Below are 21,496 nucleotides of genomic sequence, written 5' to 3' on the forward strand. Positions count from 1 at the left end.
CAAACGCCCTAACATCTGCGTAGATCAAGGGGTGCCGTCTGTCTGGGTTTGTAACACTTATGGTTCCAAACACGTGTCTCCTCGCCCCACGGTCGGTGCCTGAGGCGCGTTGGCCCTCGGTACCTTCCTGACGCCCTTGTCACGCGGTTTTAACGCGGGGATGCTGCTCGAGCCTGGTAAAGAAGCTTTCCCCAGGGAAGGGAGCACCACAGGCCCATGGCTGCTCTGCGCCTAGACACCCTCCTTTCTCTGCGGCATCTGTGGGCAGAGCGGTTGGAGTTTCCCATCACATGCGAGGTCTGTTGGCGGCGCTGCCGTCCGGCCCGTAGGAGTCTCCAGGCAGAACAGGGTGGTCTTTCTGTGCTCAGGGTTCTCAGACACATCTGCCTCTATGTTGCCAGGAGCCCCATGTCTGGCGGTGGGCTGCCATGGGGAGACCTCCTCAGACAGGCTGCCTGGTGCTGCGACCCCAAGACCCCCCACTGCCTGTGCCCCATCTGCCCTTTCCACACCACACACACCCCCAGACGAGCCAGGGCGCGCATGGCTGGGGGCTTGCAGCGGAAAACCCCGGTGCCCCATCCCTGCACAGGCGCCAGCCCACTGCCACTCGCCCTGTGGCCCAGCCCTGAGACAGCCGGGCTCAGGGGCTCTCCAGACGCTGGGCCTGCTGGCGTGGACAGGGCTCGTGCGGCTCCAGGCACCTCTGCAGCTCTCACGCTCTTCCTTCTGGGCTCAGCCCTGCTGGCTGAGGGGAGCTCTAGGCCTCAGCTCCCTTCCTGTGACGATGAGACTCCCGGCGCCCATTTAGCACAAGTGTTTCATGGCCAACTTGAAACACCACAGGCCTCGGGGACAGGCCTGTCCAGCAGCTTGTGCCTATGCGGCCCCGCCTCACAGAGGGGAGCGAGCCCTTCGTTCTCGGGGAAAGCACGCTTCCCTCCAGGCCACAGCCGGTGAGCAGTCTTCCCTCCCAGAACCGCTGGCCTCCCGCCACAGTGCCGCCGACTCCAGGCGGTGCCCGTGGTCCTCAGGCCACAGGAGTGGCTCCCGCCTGTCTCTTTACTGCTGGTACTCACTGTTCAGAATCGGGAATCCATCATCTCCCGTCTCCCCTCAACTTGCTTGCATTCTCCCCAAAATTTCCTCCAGATGGGAAATACAGGTGTTATTCTTTAGGGCTGCCCTGCAGTGGAAACACTAGCGAGGGGCTATGGGCGCATTTTATAAAGTCCCCGGGAAGCTCTGTCCCCACACGTGCTGCCCAGCGCGCTCTGGCTGGAGCTCGCGCAGGCAGCGGCCTGGGCTGGAATCCCAGCCTCGCCGCGTGGCCGCAGAAGCTCAGAGGCAGGATTTGCGTCTGTATGCGGTGTCCGCGGGCCTGTGCTGTGAGGGTCACGGCGCCCTTACCTCACGGGCCGGACGGTGCCAGTACGGGGCCCGCGGGGCGTGGGCGGCTGCCATGAGGACGGGTTCCCCAGGAGGCCTGATGCGTGCTGCCGCTCCAGGGCGAACGGCAAACTCCTTCCCTCCGGTGGGGTTCGCTCCAGCGCGGGTGGGCACTGGCGTCTCCAGCTAGTGGTTATTCCGGGTCTCTGTGCTCCCGGGACCGCAGGCGGGGGTGTCGCGGCAGAGCCTGCAGGGTCACCTCCCTGAGGGGCTGGGGTCATTGCTTCGCCTGGGCTGGCCTGGCAACGGAAGTGGGTGCTCTGGGCCCTGTAGCCCCGTACTGTGCACAGCGGGGTCACGCGTGTCAGCAGGCATTCCGGAGGTCCGCTGTGTGTCCAGCTCCGGGGGAGGGGGCAGGCCCCTCCGGGCGGCACGTTACAGGGTCATGGGCATTGTGCAGACCACCTTCAGACAGGCTTGTGGTAGTGGGTGGTCCTCACTGGAGCCTGTTTCCTCTCAGGTTGGAGCAAAACGTCTCAGCCCTTGGAGGCCCCTGAGGACAACGACGGCTGGTCCAGTGCCGAAGAGCTGATTAATTCCTCGGACGCAGAGGAGGAAGGCAGAGTGGGCCCCAGGAAGCTGGTAACCTTGGGTCCCCTCGGGCCGTCAGTCCGGCACGGCTGGCCCCTGGGCGGGAGGGCTCCAGAGCGCGACCACGGTGGTGCCGTGGCTCTCGTGGCCGTGGCGGGGGGGGTGCCGGGTCTCGCTGTGGCTGTGTGCCCACCCGCCTCCACCATCAGAGCCCTGCCAGACGGGCTCTCCCGCAGAGGGGATGGAGCACACCCCCCCAGGGAAGGGGAGTGCTGTCAGCAGTGTCCGCAAAGCTGTGCGCACGGCTCTCCCTCACTTTAGAGAACTCCACCATTCGAGTGCGGGTTTGCCTTCTCAACAGGCCCATTCTCTAACACAAGCCGCAAGGAGAAGCCGTTCACGTATGAATCGTCAGAGTCAGGGTTATACCAACAGATGCTTAGTGCGTGCCTGGCGCCACCCTGGTCCAAGTTCCAGGGCTCCACGCGACAGAACTTCGTCCGCGTGAACGTGCTGTGCGTACGCTGGGTGCCAGGCACTGTCTAGACACCAGACACAAAGTCTCCACTCTCACAAGAGGCAAAGTAAAAGGTAGTAAAATACAGGGCACGTTAGGTGAGGACGGCGGCCGTCTCACGCGGGAGCCGAGGAGGGGAGGTCGTTCCGGGAAGAGGCAGCAGCAGGTGCAGAGGCCCTGGGGCTGAGGGCTGTGTCTCGGAGCGTGTGAGGCCGGCCGGAGCAGAGGCCTGCTGCAGCGAGGCCGGACCACCAGGCGTGAGTCGGGAGCGCTTCGCGGGTTGGTTAGGGTTTGTAACGCGGCTGCAGTGAGAGACTTGGCCTCTTCTCACGACCAGGAGCTCTTCCCCAGTTAAGGTGACAGTCCTGTCAAAAGCCCCACAAACAGCAGGGCCCTGACGAAGCGCTCGTTGTCCTTCTCCTGTGGCTTGCAGCGGACAGCCGGACAGCCGCGGCGGCCTCACTCGGTGCCTGGGGCGGCAGACCGAGCTGTGTTTGATATGCCGCGTCCCCCGCCACCAGGTTCCAGGAAGGTACACGGTGGTGATGGGCGACGAGAAGGGAAGCCCAGAGGCGCTTGCTGTGAGAAGCGGGGACGTGGTGGAGGTGGTCCAGGAGGGTGACGAGGGCCTTTGGTAAGATACCGGAGGTGGGCTCACACCCAAGACGCCCGGGGGGGGGCACGCAGCCGGAGCCCTGACCGGCCCACGCCCCTTTCAGGTATGTCAGGAACCTCACCTCCAGCAAGGAGAGCTGGGTGCCGGCCAGCAGCCTGTCCACACTCCTCAGCACGTCCGGCTCGGCTCAGTGCCTGAGCAGCTCAGGTAAGACCCCTGCCCCGTGTGGGCCGCACCCCGAGCCCGCGGGGTTCCGCAGCCGTGAGCTTGAGTGTCCAGATGCAAAGCCGCACCCATTCTTGCCTGGTTTTCCTGCAGAGTCCAGTGCGGGGTCCACCCTGCTGAGCGCCTCCTCCAGTTGCAGCGAGAGCTGTGGGGCCCCCCTCTCAGACCTCCAGGGGTAGCGCCGGGCCGTGCAGGACAGCACCCTGCGAGCCTCTAAGTTTTCCTTTGCTTGGGCTTGCTTAGTTTGGTGAGGGGACGGTGCTCTAAGACCCTGGGGAAGGAGGACCCTGGCAAGACCCCAGCGAGGAGCCGCCGCTGCCCACGGAACTTCGAGGTGCAGACGCAGGGGCTGCAGAGGGAAGGTTCTGGAAGATTCTGCCCTGTGGCCTCCACGCTAGGACCACCCCCAACGAGGGTGCAGAAGCCAGTTCCATGGGAAGGCCGAGGTACACTGAGCTTCCCGGGAAAACCAGGACGGACGGAGGGCGGCCAGCCATCGCAAGGAACCCGTCCCAGCCGCTCTGCTTGGTTCCGGGTGTTTCCAGTCTGGTGCTTCCTGCAGGAATAGGCATGTTGTGGGAGTGACAAGTCCGCTGACCCAGCAGCTTGGTGGGGGGACTGTTTTGTCTTTTACAAGTTTTTTTTTAAAGCAGGGATTAATTCCATGGCCATTTTTTGTGGTACTTTGACCGCTAATCTTTACCAAGAATCACTGTGTTTACATGAAATGACAATTTGATACTGTATTTGATATAAAACTATTTTCTGTTACTGGGGTTTACACTACCGCACGGTGTTTATAGAGCTGGGAGATTTGGGGGCTCTCGTGGGGACCGAAGCCCGCGCCAAGGCCCGCCTGGGAACAGGAGGGTGAACATACGTCCTCCATCAAATCCAACAGCGTTTCTACAAACAGAAGCAGTAGAAACCAAGGACAGCTCATTACCTGTGTAGGTTAATTTTCAAAAGAAAATTTAAGCTATAATTTAAAATATTCAGCTTCTTTTCTACAAAACAATGGGGAACTTGATTTTTTTAACTAGCTTCACTGAATTAGATTTTTTATTGTTTTTGAAGAATAAACAAGCAGTTTTTGCAGGGTACCGTCTGAAACAGTAGCCACACGGGGCTCCGTGAAATCACGCGTGTCTGCCTGCCTCCGCGGCCGCCTCCGCGCTCAGTAAAACCCCCTGACCTCGGGAAGTAAGGAGTTCGTGACTGAGACCAAGGCAGAGCCAGAAAGAAAACTCTTCTGTTTTATCTTTTTGTGTTTCAGACACAAATTCTGTTCTTTGGAAACACTGTCTGTGTCTGGTGGGCGCAGATACTTGTATCCGTGTGCATATGTGGGTGTGTGTCCGTCGGTGTCCGTGTCAGGGACGCCCCGCGGCCTCCGCGATGCTGGAAACTGTCACTTTACAGCCCTCCCTGAGCCCCGCGCCCGCGAGGCCCCCGCCGGCCGACCTGCGCAGTGCGTCTCAGCAGCTCTCCTCGGTGTCCAGCGGTGAGAACGGTTTACTCCGTGCGCTGCTTGTCCAGGGACCGCCCCCGCCGCCTCGGCCGCGTCACCACCCTGGTGGTCCCTTCTTCTTAAGGCACTTTAAACCCTCATGTTCCCGTCAACTCTTCTTGTTCGGTTTCAGGTCTTTATTTTTTTTCTGCTGATGTAAATGAAATTTTAAAATCAGAGTTCTTTATTGTATGGATGGAGTTTGAATAAATATCAGCCCCTCTTGCTGTCTGCCTGCGTCTGTAAAAGCACAGAACTCCTCACGCTCCGCGTGTTTGTTGCGCTCTCGGCCGCGCAGCTCCCGTGAGAAACGGGGCAGGCCCTGAGCATGACCCAGAGGATGTCTCATGCGCTTCATTTTGTCCAAGAATGATGGAAATAAAATAACCCGCGTATTGTGCCAACGGTGCAAAGGTAACAAAAGAAATGTGAAATCACCATGTTGGAACAAGAGTCCAAGTGATGACTCCTGAGCCAGGCAGGGCCGGGACGGAAGGGACGGTGGTGGGGAGGGAAGCGTGGCCCATAGCGAGGAGTCACCGAGGCCACACAGCACCGGCATCTTGCTATGCCGACCCGTTGGGAGGGGATCAAATCGGATGCAACCAATAATTGCTAAACGACACCGTACAACCAAATCCCACAAGGGTTGGACATAAAGCCCAGAACGGAGATGTAGCAAACACTGACCTCCCAGGAGCCCCTCCGCGCTCAGACTCGCGGGCACGGCCCCAGGCTAAGATCCAACCCTGCCCTGCTCTTGGGGCCTGCCTCACTCAATGGACCATGTGGCCGTGAGCGAAGGGTCCAGGTTGGGAGACACTCCTGCTCCCTGAGCCCAGCCCGCTGACACCCGCATGCCCACAGGGCTGCATGGACGGTCCCTCTCCACCTAGCCGCCCTGTTCCGCCTCCGCTCACCGGCGTGGGGTCTGGGGTAGGACTGCTCTATGCCTGTGCTCGGCCGTCTTTCACGGACAGAAGGCCACATCCCCCACTGGCCTGTGCTGTCCCCCACCTCCCTAGAGGACCCACGCCACCCTTGGACTTGAGGGCTGGGTCCAGCACCTGTCCCAAATCCATGCTGACGTCTGCTACCGGGCAGGTGCTGTCCCCGAAAACCTGACCCCGCAGATTTGGGGGGTCAGAGAAGGAGCGTCCCTTTCCTGCACCTCCCAGCCGGGCGCCCCGGAGTCCACAACCGGACACTGCTCACGCTGCTCTGAGAACAGCCCCAGCCCCAGTTCCGCTCAAGAGGAAGCGCGGACCCCAGCTGACAGCATTCCCTACATTCACATCTGCCTGGAAGCCTGGAAGCCATCCCGACCCAAGGACAGACTGTGTCTGTAAGGAGAGGGAGACGGGTCACACACCTACCGAGGCCATGCGCCTACCGAGGCCGGGATCAGAGTGCTGTGCGGGCAGGCCCCCCAGAGCCCCCAGCGGGAAGAGGCAGGCAGGTGCTCCCCGGGCCTCCGGAGAGAGCAAGGCCCTGCCACAGATGCCTTGCTCCAGGACCTGTGGGCTCCAGAGCTGGCAGAGGATAGATTCCTGGTGCTGTAAGCCCCCGGCGTGCAACCCTGAGTCACAACAGCCCCCGGGGAGGGGCCGCCTGGAGTCTGGGAAGGCCCTGAGCTCAGTGTGAGACGAGGCAGCTCCTGGGCCAGGCGAGCACGCCTGGGGCGCTCTGTCCACCCGCCCGCCCGCGGCCCTGCCGTCTTGGAGGGCCCAGCTCACACCACAGGCCCAACAGCACCTCCACCTCTCAGAGGAGACGTCAGCACGATTCAGGAATGGAGGCTCAGGAGTGAACCGGATCTCCCCGCACCGGAAGGAAACGAAGCCCGGATGCCCAGTGGTCTGTCTCATTCGAGAGCTGCTGCTACATCCGTGGCGTGGGGGGAATCCCAAGAAGGCCCCCGCTCAGGGCCTGCAGAACGCGCCAAGCCCCTCCCCACCAAGAACAAACCCCCAAGCAGCTATCGAAAGTAACAATTAGAAATTCCAGAAGCGATCTGCAAAACATGTCCTCCCCTAGGGACTAATGCTTCCACTTGGGCTTAGAGCGGGGCCCCTGCGGGAAGCAGCTGGGCCGTGTGCCAGAGATAAGCAGAGCTGGCGTCCCTGGCCTCCACCATTTTGCAGAGGGTCCAGCCCGCTGGAGGCTGGACGCCCATGTCAGTCTTGTTGGGGTAACCGACGGTGCCGGGGGGCCCAGGACGGTCCAGGTCAGCTTGGGAAGACTGGCACCCTGAGAACGCCCCCACGCCTGCCAACCCTGGACGGTGGGTCGCCCCGGCTGGCGGCTTGGGCCCAGGACAGCAGGTGCCCCTCCCCCTGGTCATCCCCACGTGGCTCTCTGGCGCACCCAGGAAGCCAGGCCCCGGTGCAGGAGGCTGTGCGTCGGTGTGGTCTCCCGAGACCCTCTCTCCTCTCCCGGAGTTATCGCCGTGCCGTGGCTTCCCACCCACGCTCATTCTGAGATCAGCTGCCGTGCGAAGTCCCGAGGGCCTCAGGGTTCCCGCGGCACTTGAGGTGCACGTGGCCCATACACGTCCCAACAGCGACGTCTCCTCACGGAGCCCCTGCTTCGCAAACACAGCTGTGCTGGAGGTACTGCCGCTTCCCGGCAGGGATCTGGCGCCGCCCCACTCCCGGGGTTTGGGAAGCGAACGCTCCCTCCCCCACCCCGCTACCCTGCTTGGAGGCCAGGACTTTGCCCGCCCCCCCACCTGGAATGTCGACAGAGCTGTGTGACTCTCACCATGGTTTCCCAGGCGGGCGAGCTGGCCCTCCTCTGCCTTCTCCTCGGCCTGCAGGGGTCTCTGGCTGCAGGTAGGTCAGGGCGGAGGGTTCCCTGTAAACCCCGTAGGAAGGGCTGCCGGGCCACTGGCATCCGTACCTCCCACGGCCCACCTCACGGTGGACACGGCTGTTGCCGACGGCTCCCATGTGGTCTGCACCCAGGATCCCAGCTCAGGGGTGCAGGGTGGGATGCCCCCCTCCCACTCTGCTCTCCTGGTTCTCGGTCGGCCAGTGCCAGGGACAGGGTGGGGACACTGTGGTGACCGCAGACACCCTCCCTGCCACCACGGCGCCGAGGGGCTTAAATACGGAGATAAAGGGACGTGCTTTATAAGCGGTCCCCATGGAGACTTGCCAGTACGGCAGGGCGGCTGTGGTGGCGACACGGTCAGACACTGTCCCACGCCAGCAGCTAGCCTGGGTGGGACGGGGCACCGACCCGATACCTGCAGGTGCCCAAAGGACAGCGCCTCCGCTCCAGGCAGGGCAGGGCTGCCTTTGTCATTCCTTGGGGCAGCAAAACCGTGCTTCCCAGGGTCGTCCCCCTCCCGGCCCAGCTTTCACTGATAACCCACAGTTATCAGACTTGCCTCTGGTTCCCTGGGCTTCCTGGTGCACATTTGCTGTCCTCCGAGGGTAGAGAGGGTAGACGTCCCCTCTCTGGGTGCCTCTGGCGGGTGTGAGCCCCCCCAGTAACCTTGAGTTTCCCTTAATCCCTCCTTCCAGACCAGGCGGGCTCCCTAGGAATACACACTCGCAAAACGCTGTCATTGCAAAGAAGAGAGGTGGTTCCCTCAGCCACGTGGCCTGGGAGCTGCCCCTCCCCCTCCTGCCTCCCCACCTGCTGGAGGTCCTGATTGGACCCACACAGCCCTTCCTTCCCAGAAGCGGAGTCCGCGAGTCTCCAGGCTGCACTTACCTCTCCTCTGGGACTCAGTTTCCCACTTGCACGTGCCCCTCAGTCTTGGCTTTTCTCCCGCCCTGCCCGGCCTCTCTCACTGCCCAGCTGCTCCTGCACAGTCCACCCCCAGTGGTGCAGTCGTGCCCCAGGGCGTGGCTTTCCCCGGGCTCCATGGGCTTTCCCAGCCTCGGCTTCCTACAGTTGTCACTGACCTCAATGTCCTCGTCTCTGTCACCCGGCCCTCTCTTACGATGACGCAGTCTGCATGTCTGCCTGGGTGTCCTGAAGAAGCCTCAAATCCAAGGTGTTCAGACTGGTCCCATTACCCCCAACTGGGTGGCCCTGGGTGAGCTCTAAAGCCCACTCACCCCCTGTTCCTCATAAGCAAAATGGGGGACAGCTATGTGCAAGAAGCTACTGGGGTCCCCAGAGAGGCTGGAAGGACACAGCAGACCAGGGCCTGGGGAGGGGCCCCGAGGACGCACAGCCCCTGAGAGGGGGTCTCGGGGCAGGTGCAGGAAGGCGCAGATGCACCGAGCTCGGGGCAGAGCTGGTGCCAGAGCTCAGATACTCTTGGGAGGCAGCAAAGCGGTTCTCCGAGGCGGGGCGAGGACGGGAAAAGCAGGCCCGGAGGGGCGGAGGTGGGAGGCCAGGCGGGGGTGACTGTGCATGCGGGTCCCTCAGTTTGCAGGGAGGTGGCCTCCAGAGACCCGAGGCTCGGGTGGTTGGGGGCACAGCTGGCGTGCGAGTGGGGTGGCTGGCTCGGAGCAGAACACGCAAACCTGCAGGAGGCCAAAACTCAAGGGCTGGCAGCCGAGGAGCGGGACCTCGGACTCGGGGAGGAGGACCCAAGGAGGCCCCCTGTGGCCAGACAGGGAGCGTTGGGGCGGTCAGCGTCAGCAGGCCTCCTGCCACCAAGAAAGGCCCATGAGGAGCCTGCACCGCTCCGAAGCAGGGCCCCGAGTGGCCTTCGCTCACAGTGGGTCTGAAAGTCAGGGCAAGCACGTCCGCGGAAGGTGAAGAACATGCCTTCGAGAGGGAGAGGCTGTAGCAAAGCAGAGCCAGGGTCTGGGTGGGTGGGAGGGGGACAGCCAGCCGCAGGGACGGGCTGGAGCTCCAGGAGAGCTGAGGAGGAGGCCCGGGGTCACAAAAGGAACATGAGGCTTTATGCAGACGCGAGACCCCTCTCCCCACCACCGTGCCCGCAGGCCCCTCCTGGCCCTTCCCTGGCCACAGCAGCCCCGCCTCCACCTGAGCCACCCCTCCCCTGCCGCTCCACCTCTCTCAGCCCGCGGGAGGGACCCCTGCTCCTTCATCCCACCACTCGCCACGCAGTGTCCGGCTGCTAGGACCCAGCACTATAGAAGTTGATTATACACGTTTTGAAACAGAATAACTTAATCCCCAAAGTTTTTATGTACATTTTTTTCAATAAGTTACATCTGCATATATATGTGCATTTTTACATTTTATTTACAGTATGTGTGATTTTATTATCTCTCATTTCATTTAATGGTACGTCTTCTTAAACGTTGTGTCTCATGGTGCGGGGGACGCTGTCGTGGACTGGCTCGGACTGCTGTGGCCAGGCTCTCCTTCCGGCGAGGTCTGTGTGCCCGCCTCTGAGCGCTTCCTTAGCGTAAATTCCTAGAAGGGAGGCGGCTGGGCCGGAGGGATGAGTACATTAGGTTAGAATATAACGAAGGTATTTCCCCACGCCTGCACACAAAGCTTGTGCCATGCTGCCGGTGCCGGCCGGGAAGCCCTGACTGCCGTGACTCAGCGGCACACGACGCGCGGGTGGTGTCCGTGCTCATGGGACTCCCATCTCTCAGTCTTCCTCACCCAGGAGGAAGCCCACGGAGTCTTGCACAGGCAAAGGCGCGCCAACTCGTTCCTGGAGGAGCTGAGGTCCGGCTCCCTGGAGAGAGAGTGCAGGGAGGAGCAGTGCTCCTTCGAGGAGGCCAGGGAGATCTTCCAGGACACGGACCGCACGGTGAGCTGGCCCTGCAGGGGGCGCCCCCCGCCCCAGGGGCCGTGCAGGTCTGCACCCAGGCTTGGGGGAGGCGTCTCTCCCTGCAGAGCGCGCGCACGGGCGGCTCTGGCAGTCACAGCCCTCCGCGTCCGGGTCACCCTCCCTCTGAAGGACAGCTTCACTCTGGTCAGTTGGCGCTCCTACAACACCCTGGCCACCGCGCCCCCTCCCAGAGGCATCTCCCTCTCCCACACCGGGCACCCCAACTTTGCATCAGAAAATACAATGTGAAAACCGCAGTCGATGTGTCCCTTGCCTTCCCAGGGAAGGTCCCCGATCCCCAAACTGTCCGTGATTTGGGGAGGCACCGCGGACAGAGCAGACCTCGGAGAGCCAGGCCTGGGCGAGCCTCACGGCAGCGCCGCCTACGGACGGCTCCTCAGGAAAACTTGTGTGAGGAGACACTTAGGGAACCACCACGGCCTCCACATGCCGAGGCCCGATGCGGAGAGTGGTCTCGTTGCTCTCCTCACGTTCTGAGAGAGGAGTATTCAAGCTGTACCACACCCCTTCCAGCCCCTTCAACGGGAGCACCCCTCAGATTGTGAGGACACGAAACCACACTTCCCCTCACCGGACGTCTCATGTGCACAGGACTCTCACCTCACACGGGACACACATCTCACACTCGTGGGACACTCACGTCACACTCACAGTACACACACCTCACACTGCCAGGATACCTCACATTCACACTCATAGCACACACACCTCACACTCATGGGACATACACCTCACACTCATGGGACACACACCTCACAGAGGATACCTCACACACTCACAGGACACACACCTCACAGGACACACACCACACCTCACACAGGACACACATCTCATGCTCACAGGACACTAACCTCACGTTCACAGGACACACATCTCACACTCACGGGACTCTCACCTCATGCTCAGAGGACACACATCTCATACAGGATACCTCACACTCACGGGATACCTCACACTCATAGAACACACATCTCACACTCACGGGACACACACCTCACAGAGGATACATCTCACACTCACGGGACACACACCTCACAGAGGATACATCTCACACTCACGGGACACACACCTCACAGAGGATACATCTCACACTCACGGGACACACACCTCACAGAGGATACCTCACACACTCACAGGACACACACCTCACACTCATGGGACATACACCTCACACTCATGGGACACACACCTCACAGAGGATACCTCACACACTCACAGGACACACACCTCACACTCATGGGACACGTACCTCACAGAGGATACCTCACACACTCACAGGACACACACCTCACACTCACGGACACACACCTCACACTCATGGGACACACACCTCACAGAGGATACCTCACACACTCACAGAACACACACCTCACACTCATGGGACATACACCTCACACTCAGAGGGAGGATATGTCACACACTCACAGGACATACACCTCATGCTAACGGGACACACAACTCACACTCACAGAACACACACCTCGTGCTCACAGGACACACACCTCATGCTCATGAAACACACACCTCACACGTGCCACCCAGGCGCCCCAACATGACACTTTCTAGGTACATTGACGATGGTCACTCCTTGCATTTGGGCACTACTTAGTTTTTCGAAGCATGTCCTACAGTTCTCATTTTATCCTTAGAGTGATCCTGTGAGTTTCAGTTTGCTTGGCCAAAAGATTCCTCAGGAACCAATTTTATCAGAGCCCTTTGCATTCATAGAACACCTTTGCATCCATTACCGCCTTCTCCTCCAGTCACACGTGTATGGATGACCCCCTTATCACCAGAGGAAGAAATGGAGGCTTAGAGAGCACATATGTCCTGTCCCAAGTTCACATCTTGGAGGTGGCAGAGTTGGGGCAGAAACTCAGGAATTCTGAATTGGGAGAGGGAAATTTGTGACCTCTGATGGGCTTAGCGATCTGAGGTGGAGAGGATAGGATTAGGAAGAAACTTCCTTCCCCTGGATGAACTCACCTCATCTCCAAAGGAAAAAATCTGGCTTCCAGAGCCCACTTCAAAGGGCCCCAGGTCAGAAGCACCCAACCCACCACAGTTCACCCCAGCTCCCAAGTTCATTCTGCAGATACCATATGTATTTGCTTCTGGTGAACGTGTCTAACACTGCTTCCTCTCTGTTCCCTCAGAAGCAGTTCTGGATTTCTTACACTGGTGAGTTGGTAAACGGCCCATTTTGATCCCACCCTTCTCCTCAGCCCTTCTTCTCGGCATACTAACACTGCAGCACTCCACAGATGGGGACCAGTGCGCCTCAAACCCGTGCCAGAACGGAGGCTCCTGCGAGGACCAGCTCCAGTCCTACATCTGCTTCTGCCTCGACGATTTCCAGGGCCGGAACTGTGAGACAAGTGAGGAACCCCACAGTTTGCAGACAGAGTCCCCAGCAAGCTCACGGGCATGGCCTGGTCCCCTGCCAACATGACAGTCTTGGTTCTAAGGTGCTAGTTCTCAAACTTGGTCGCCCCATATCCACTTCCGGGAAATAGAAAGCCCTTGGGTTCCCAGTGCTGGGAGATTCAGATACACCTGGAAAGAGCCCAGTGAGGGCTCTGCATGACTGCCCAGCTTCCAGACGAGACAGCTGGGAAAATTGTATCTTCCCTTCCTGCTATTACAAAACTGTGAGGTATTTTTTTCACCTTTCAAATATTAAAGTATTGCAAAGTTCAGGGGTTCCTCAGACCATCTCAGGGTCACCAATTTGCTGGAAGGACTCGTAAAACTCTCTCAAGGCTGATATACTCAAAATTACAGCTCATTACAGTGGAAGGATACAGAATAAAGTCAGCAGAGGGACAGGTAAGAGCCTCCCATTGTCCTTTCCCAGTGGAGTCTCATAGACATCCTCTGTTCTCCAAGAACAATATGTGACAAGACTTAGGGAGTGTCACCACCACCCCAGGAAGCACACTGAGCCTCCACATCCAGAGACTGTATTGGGCTCACTCATGTAGATGTAGCTGACCTTAGTCTCCAGCCCCTCCAGAGGTGGAGGTGACACCATGTGGCCCAAGACCCCACCATGAATCACATTGTTAGACCATCCGGTGTGGCCCAAGGCCCTCAGGGAAACAACATTCTTATCAGGCAGATTAAATTAAAAGTGTCCAACTTAACCAGCCAGGGTGTAGAGGTCACCCCCTAGGAGCTCTTTGGGTGAGTTCAATCCTTTACCACACAAATGTACATTTTTATACCCAAAGCACTCTTCTGGGCCACAACCACCTTCTGCTCTAAGCAAACCAGAGGCCAGGGAGAGGGAAGGCAAGACTAAGGAACGAGGCTTCTGCCAGTTATCTGAGGCTGGAAAGCCTTGGTGTCCTTGCCTGGCCTTTTATGCTCAGGATCCCTGGTGTGAATCCTCCAGGCCCGTGATGCTCAGGGGCCCTGGTGTGAATCCCCCAGGACCATGATCTTCAGGAGCCCTGGTGTGAATCCCCCAGGACCATCATGCTCAGTAGCTCTAGTGTGAATCCTCCAGGACCATGATGTTCAGGAGCCCTGGTGTGAACTCACTTCCAGGCCAGGCCTTCCTGCTGGGGTCCTGGACAGACACAGTGAGCTAACCCCATCTCCCACACTGTACCACTGCCATTCAGAGTCAGGAGGAATGTTCCCCATCTCCATCTGTCCAAGCTAGTGGTCAGGCCCGGCCAGCTCATGGGGGCAGCAGGGCCTGGCTGTAGAGCCATCTCATCTGCCTGGCCTCTTGCCAGCAGGTCACCACTTCCAGCGGACACTTCTGTCCCCGGGGCACTTTTGCTTTCCCTGGGCCATCCCCGGCTCCCACCAGGTGCTGGGAGGGGGGCACGGAGGCCCCATGTGCCAGTCCTTGGTCCCAGATGGCTAAGCTGCTCAGACGTGGGGCCAAACCCAACTCCAGGTCACCCTTCTGGATGAAACCACAGAGCCGGCTGGTACCTGGCTGTCTCTGCAGCCGCGGCTAAGCACAACGGTCGTGCGGAGCAAGGGCTGACCTCCCCCTGACCGGCAGAGGTCCCTCTCAGTCTTTCCACTTCCTGTCCTCAGATAAGAAGGACCTGCTGGTCTGTATGAACGAGAATGGAGGCTGTGAGCAGTACTGCAGTGACCATGCCGAGGCCGGGCGCTCCTGCCACTGCCACGAGGGGTACGCGCTCCAAGACGATGGGGTGTCCTGCGTGCCCACAGGTAATGGGTCCTCAGGGGCCAGCTCCAGGGGCTGTGCTCTGCTTCCTTCCCAAGGAGCAGCCACCCATTCCTGCACAGCCACAGCCGTCTGTGAGAGACGAGAAGGGTGGGCTATATCTACTACGTGCTGACCACTCCATGCCCACTCGAGAATAGGCCACAGTGGCCGTGGGCAGGACAGAGGCCTGTGAGCAGCTCCCTGGAGGGTCTGAGGCCGCCTGCCTGTTTGAGGCAGGCCCAGAGGCGCAGAGGGAGGCTCTGCCGGCCCCGCCGCTGGTCCCTCTGCAGGGAGCCACATCGCCGCACCCAGCTCTGCAGTGACCGAGGCACGGTCCAGAGTCCAAGTCTGTCTGAAAGGCAAGCACTTTAGGAAAATGGAAATTTCCCCAAACCAGTCTCAAACGACTACAGTTCCAACGGCAGGGACACCCGAGGCCTCTCTGTCCAGAGCGAGGTGGACCCCACCCAGGCTAGAGCCTGAATTTCAGCTGCCACCACTAAATGGTCTCTCCTCGGCACAGGGACCCTACTGGGGAGAACAAAAGTTCAGAGTGTGCTCCAGACAGCAGCGCCGTTGTCCACGGGCTGGTCAGTGTCCTTAGGCAGCATGTCATTCCCCTGGGAAATGAGCAGAGCCTAGCTTCCAGAGGGCGGGACCTCCGTTCCTGCAGGAGCAGCCCCGGGCCTCTGTGGGCCCAGCAGCTCCCACACGGGTGGCCCTGCCCGGGCAGCCCTCAGAGCACACCCCTCATGAGCTCAAGGTCAGGCATGAACCCCCGGCCCAATGACTTGTCTTCTACAGTGGAATATCCGTGTGGAAAAATACCCATTCTGGAAAAGAGAAATGGCAGCGACCCCCAAGGCCGAATTGTGGGCGGCAAGGTGTGCCCCAAAGGGGAGTGTCCCTGGCAGGTAAGGCTCCGGGGCCCCCGAAGGGGCAGTGGGCGGTCAGCCGCAGGGCCCTGGCCCCGTCTCCCTGGCTGGCGCAGGGCACTTATTCCTCGTTCTGAAGCCCACGCCTGCCCACTCCCCTCTGTCCGTCCGGATGTCAGCTCAGCTCTGGCCTCCCACCTCTCCCGCGGTGCTGCTGGCCTCACTCCCCTCCACAGATGAGGGAACAGAGGCCTCCAGGGACAGATGGCAGAGGCAGGGTTTGAGCCCAGCCCAAGCCCCATCGCTGTCTGCCTCCTGCACTACGACGTGTCTTCCTGCCGGCAGAGGAGGCCGTCCCTGCGCGCGGTCAGGGGTGTGGGGCCACCCGTGGGCCTGGTTCCCGTTGGAAAAGCAGAGCCTCAGGCCGCCAGACCCACTGGGCCAAAACCTCCATCTCACAAGGCGGGATGTGCGTACTCGGGTTTCTGAGCCCGGCCCAGTGATCCTCGGGACCCTTCATGTGGGGACACCCGAGGTTAAAAGAATTTCTAACATATGAGAACCTTGTTGGGGACATTGGAGGCTCACCGCTCACCCGTGGCCTGGTTGCGGGTTCAGGCAGCCCCAGTCCTCCAGCTTCGCTGCTGCCTCAGGAGCCTCGGCGCCCACCCGCCGCCCCGCCCCCACCCCATCCCACCTCACATGGGGGGGCGGGCCGCTGGGACTGCGTGGGGCCTGCGTGGTCTAGGGCCCACTCCTCAGCCTGGCAGAACCCCACGTTTCAGTGTTCAAGGGTAACGCAAGCTGGACGTGTTCCACAGAGTGCCTGGAACTGGCAGTGCCTCCAAGAGGCAGGGGAGGGGTGATGAGGGTGGGTTTCTGTGTTTACAGCGGAGAGCACCTGGGAGGGCTGTCTGGGGGGCCGCAGCAAGCACGCACGCCCACCCGCGCACCAGGACCTCTCTGTACCATTCACCCCCACCCCCAGGAGAGAGGGCCACCTCACCCATGCTACCAGGGGGGAAACTGAGGCCCACTGAGATTCAGGCCCAGATGCAGCTGTAACAGCCACCCCTCCAGGGGGCGGCGCAGAGCCGCTGTCAGTCAGGCTGGCTGCATTTTCGGGCGCCTGTGTCCTGCCTTCAACAGGCAGGGGTGTGGCCTGAGCCACACACAGCTGCCCTCACGCAGCTCACAGCTCGGGAGGACTGGTCTCCTAGAGGCCCAGCAGGTGCTGGCTCGGGTGAGGAGGGCGCACGTTCTCGGCACCCTTGGTCCTGCTGTCCACGCTCGGGACATGAGGCCTCCGACACACTGACCCTGTGTCCAGTGTCTGTCCTCCCTGGTGGATCCGTCTCGCCACAACACGCAGCGACCTGCCTCACCCTCTCCGGGCCTCCCTCTGGCCTTCCAGCTCCTCCCCGTCTGTCCGCAGGCCGGCAGGCTGGAGACTCCAGCTCCTTCCATCGCCGTGGAAACGCCACCTCAGGGGAAAGTCCCCCGTGAGCTCCGCTCAGGCCCTGCTCAGCACCGTCCTTGCTTTTAGGAAGAGGAAACGGAGGCACTTAGGGAGGGCTCGCTGTGTGCAGGGAATCGTGCTTGGCGCTGCGGCTCGCTGCCTGTCTCCCGCACTGGGCCGGCCTTCGCAGACCGGGCATGCTGGGGCCAGCTTGGGTGGTGATGCTGGGCAGGCGCAGGGAACCGGCAGCCGCGTCCCGTGGTCAGGCTGGCGCCCGTGAGCTCTCCGTGGCCGTAGCTAGCTGGGGAGGCGGGTCCCCGGGGAAGCGTGGCAGGGACGTGACCTCTGCGTGTTGTGCCCGTGCAGGCGATCTTGAAGGTGAACGGGGCGCTGTTGTGCGGGGGCACCCTGCTCGACGCTTCCTGGGTGGTCTCTGCCGCGCACTGCTTCGAAAAACTCAGTAACTGGAAAAACCTGACCGTGGTATTGGGTAGGTTTTGCGGTTCCTCTGCCCGCTGAGAGCCGTTTGCAAACAGGACCAGCTTCCACAACCAGATGAGCAGTGTCCGGGCAGACCCCCAGTGCCCTCGGGTCCCACCGTGGCCACGGTCCCCCCGCCTCTGTCCCACACACGTGAAGTCACGGGGCTGATGCTCTGCTCGCATCTCACTTGGGCCAAGAGCCCCATGGCTGTGGCGGGCGCCCTCTGCTGCTGGACTATGGGATGCTGAGCGCCCCCGGGCGAGGGTCATCAAGCACCCCTCCTCAGCCACCCACAGCCCCCCCTCAGGCACCCTCCGCACAGAGTCCAGGGGTGGCTGCCTGGGGGTGCTGCTCCCGCCAGCCTGGGGCTGGACACAGGGCCCCTCTGCCCCAAAAGGAGGCTGTGGGGCAAGATGTGAGCAGTGCTGGTCCCCTGCAGGCGAGCACAACCTCAGCGAGGATGAGGGTGAGGAGCAGGAGAGGCATGTGACCCGGGTCATCATCCCCAACAAGTACATCCCCCGCAAGACGAACCACGACATCGCCCTGCTCCACCTGAGCAGGCCCGTGACCTTCACCGACCACGTGGTGCCCCTGTGTCTGCCTGAGAAGGCCTTCTCTGAGAGGACGCTGGCCTCTGTCCGCTTCTCAACCGTCAGTGGCTGGGGCCAGCTGCTGGACAGGGGCGCCACGGCCCTCCAGCTCATGGCCATCGACGTGCCCCGCGTGATGACCCAGGACTGCCAGCGGCAGTCTCGCAGGCGGGAGGGCTCCCCCATCGTCACCGAGAATATGTTCTGTGCCGGCTACCTGGACGGGAGCAAGGACGCCTGCCAGGGGGACAGCGGGGGCCCGCATGCCACCAAGTTCCAGGGCACCTGGTACCTGACGGGCATCGTCAGCTGGGGGGAGGGCTGTGCGGCAGAAGGCCACTTTGGGGTGTACACCAGGGTCTCCCAGTACATCGAGTGGCTGCGCAGGCTCATGGGCTCGCGCACAACCCTGACAGGCCTCCTCCGGGCCCCGCTGCCCTAGCCCCAGGGCCAGCGCCGGCCCAGGAATAAAGCTGCTGCCTGTCCCTCTCAAATCTGGAAACACCTCTGCACTTGGTGGGGTGGGAGGGGACGGGAGTTGGGGGAAACATGCGCCGGCCAGGGAAGGGAGAGGCTGCTTCCCGAGGGCGCTCGCGCTCCTCCGACGGCCCTCACCGTGCACCTGTCGGTGTGGGCTGCTGCCGACGGCCGCCTGTTATGCTCCGTGCCTCTCTCTCTCCTACGAGCATGTCGGCTTCATCTCACGTACCCTGGAAGCACCATCCATCCACTTTGGTGGCTATCCTTCCAGATCTTCCTGTATGTCACTTTTACCATAAAATGGTAACGGCACATGCCCTGCGCACATCAGGGACTGCCCGCCGTCCGTGGCGTGCCCACGCTCACCCCGCTGAGGCCCTGGCACTTGTCCCGGGGCCAACCTGGCACTCAGGTGCACAGTGCCCCTGCGATGAGCCTTCCTCTGCGGAGGCCGGTGCTCGAAACCGGGAGCACCTTGATGGGTTCCCCAAACCGTACAGAACTGGGTGTTCTCTTCCTGCCAAGGCCGTGGTCGATGACAGTCCGCCAAGAGAGGCCCGGGAGCACCAGGTTCCTCGGTCCTGCCCCGTGAGCAAGATGGGGGGAAGGACCCGGTGACATTTTTATCAGGCTCTTCAGGCGCGCGTGGAACCTGCTCAGCCCAATTCCACAGGCCGCGGAGGAGTGAGGAACAAGCCGTCCGCGGGGGGAGCTGACGCGAAAATGGGGCCCCCGAACCCAGCCAGGTGGATAAGAGCACATCCCGTGGGCGCCTCACCCCCTCTTGGGACCCACTCCCCCCGACAGTGCCTGGAGCGCCAACAGTGCTCCACACCGGTGCGTTTGGGTGCTGGGACCTGCTGGGCTGAACAGTCAAGCCGTGTTCAGTGCGGGGCGGACCAGGGGCCACACTCTCCGCCACCGTGTCCGTCACCTGGTCTCGTCGAGGGGTTATTGGGACATGCCCATTCCTCACTCGGCATCCTCGGCCGCTCAGAACCCCAGCACAGAGCCGTTCGGACAGAGACCATCCTCTGCCCCCAGAGGCAGACGTGTCCGCCGTCCGGGCCTTGACTCAAGAGGCTGGCCGCCCACCCACCCGCCCACCCAGCCTGCCGCTGGCCCGGGGCTCAGCATTTGGGGGGCGTGCACGACGGTGTCCCAGACCAGCTCTGCCTCCTGCCCTTGGCCAAGCTGCTTTCCCGCTCGGAGCCATGGCTCCTTGTCTACGAAACGGAGCCTTGACGCTGGTCACCAGGATGGGTCTTGAGCGCATAGGAGGGTCCTGGGAGGGCTGCTTCGTGTCACGGCCGGGGAAGCCAGTCTGCAAGCCTCTGGCGTCCTCCGCTCCGCGGCTCAGGCTGCGGACACTGAGGGAGTTCCCGCGTCAAGAATCAGGGCTGGCTCACCCCTCTTCCTGGAAAGAAAAGGGGAGGATGGGCGGAAGGGCTACTGCGGGAGCCCACCAAGACGCACACGGGGCTAAAAGGCGTCCTGGACTTGCTGGCTCTACCTCAGTTTCCCAGCCATCAGTGGGAGACGCAGGCCTCTGCTTCCCGGAGCTGCCCCAGCACGGGTGCCCGGCGACGCCAGGACAATTGCTAGAGGCCAGCACACCTGACGTGCCCGTACGCAGGTGGCTACGGACCACCTCCTCTTTCCGCTCATGGCTCTCATGTCCTCTCCCACCCCCGGGGCCTGGGACAGGGAGGGGCTCACCCCGGATCCGGTCTCCCCAGCACGCTGATCGCGCCAGAGACAACACCGCACACAGAGACGGACTGTGTCACCCCCCGCAGGCCCTCCGCTGGGGCCAGCTCTGCACGTGACAGCTCCCACCCTGCAGAAGACCACCCTGGCCCTGGCGCCTTCAGTCTGTCAGGCTTTACTGAGCACCTGCTGTGTGCCAGACGTCTGGAGGCACTCGACACAGAGCAGCAAGCTCGACATGGTGAGGCTGATGTCCTGGCGACCGGGAGCGTCGGTGGTCACTCGCCCCCTGCAGAATGCGTCAGGTGTGGTGGGTGCTGTGGCTCATGGTACAGTGTCTCTCTGTCCCTCTATGTCCCTGTCTCTGTCTCTCTCTGTGTCTGTCTCTGTCTCTATCTGTCCCTGTCTTGCTCTGTCTCTGTCCCTGTCTCTGTCCCTGTCCCTCTCTGTCTCTGTCCCTGTCTCTCTCTGTCTCTGAACCTGTCTCTGTCTCTGTCCCTGTCTCTGTCCCTCTCTGTCTCTGTCCCTGTCTCTGTCCCTGTCTCTGTCTCTGCCTGTCTCTGTCCTTCTCTGTCCCTGTATTGCTCTGTCTCTGTCCCTGTCTCTGTCTGTCTCTGTCCTTCTCTGTCCCTGTCTCTGCCCCCCCCATCGAGGGGCCCTGCGCCCACTGCACAGCCCGCACGCCTCCCTCCCTGGTCTGACTGCCACAGGGGGAGCTGCTTTCCGTGGGCACAGACCTGAGCTATTCCTGGTGCTGTCGTCTGTCCTGAGGGGATGCAGCCCCTGGTTGTGGGACCTCCCCTCGGTGAAAGCCAAGCAGGTGAACCCCCCCATTTGTGGTGGGCAGAGAGCTGGCCAGGTGCCCCCCATACTTCCCTGCCCCCCAAGGGGCTGTGGACTGGCCGTGGGGTGGCCGGTCCTCACCTCCTCTCCCGGTGGCCAGACTGGCCTTGGTGTGAGAGACAGACACAGCGTGAGGCCCCTGTAGGGTGCGCAAGGCCCCTGTAGGGTGCATGAGGCAAAGCCCCCGCCAGGGGCACTGGGCCCCCGGCATGCACATGCGCCTACAGGGTTCCTGCACGGCTTAGCCCCGGCACTGAGAGGGAC

The 21,496-nt window shown here is 61.4% G+C and overlaps 2 protein-coding genes across 2 annotated transcripts in view; both read left to right on the forward strand.

Annotated features, from left to right (window-relative positions):
• The window catches only part of MCF2L (MCF.2 cell line derived transforming sequence like), a 140,944-nt gene extending 135,873 nt beyond the window's left edge, over positions 1-5,071 (forward strand). The window contains exons 31-32 of the mRNA XM_040624767.1: positions 3,019-3,131; positions 3,217-5,071. Coding sequence (XP_040480701.1) covers positions 3,019-3,131; positions 3,217-3,517 — 414 coding nt within the window. The 3' untranslated portion in view covers positions 3,518-5,071. The remainder of the gene's footprint in view (positions 1-3,018; positions 3,132-3,216) is intronic.
• Positions 5,072-6,989: 1,918 nt separating this feature from the next.
• Positions 6,990-18,641, forward strand: F7 (coagulation factor VII). The gene is made up of 8 exons (XM_008684958.2): positions 6,990-7,682; positions 10,389-10,549; positions 12,748-12,772; positions 12,856-12,969; positions 14,651-14,791; positions 15,594-15,703; positions 17,490-17,613; positions 18,046-18,641. The coding sequence occupies exons 1-8, from the start codon at positions 7,613-7,615 to the stop codon at positions 18,639-18,641; spliced, it is 1,341 nt and encodes a 446-aa protein (XP_008683180.2). The 5' UTR covers positions 6,990-7,612.
• The last annotated feature ends 2,855 nt before the right edge of the window (positions 18,642-21,496 follow it).

Source organism: Ursus maritimus, unplaced genomic scaffold (genome assembly GCF_017311325.1).
Source record: "Ursus maritimus isolate PB19 unplaced genomic scaffold, ASM1731132v1 scaffold_10, whole genome shotgun sequence".
Lineage (NCBI taxonomy): Eukaryota > Metazoa > Chordata > Mammalia > Carnivora > Ursidae > Ursus > Ursus maritimus.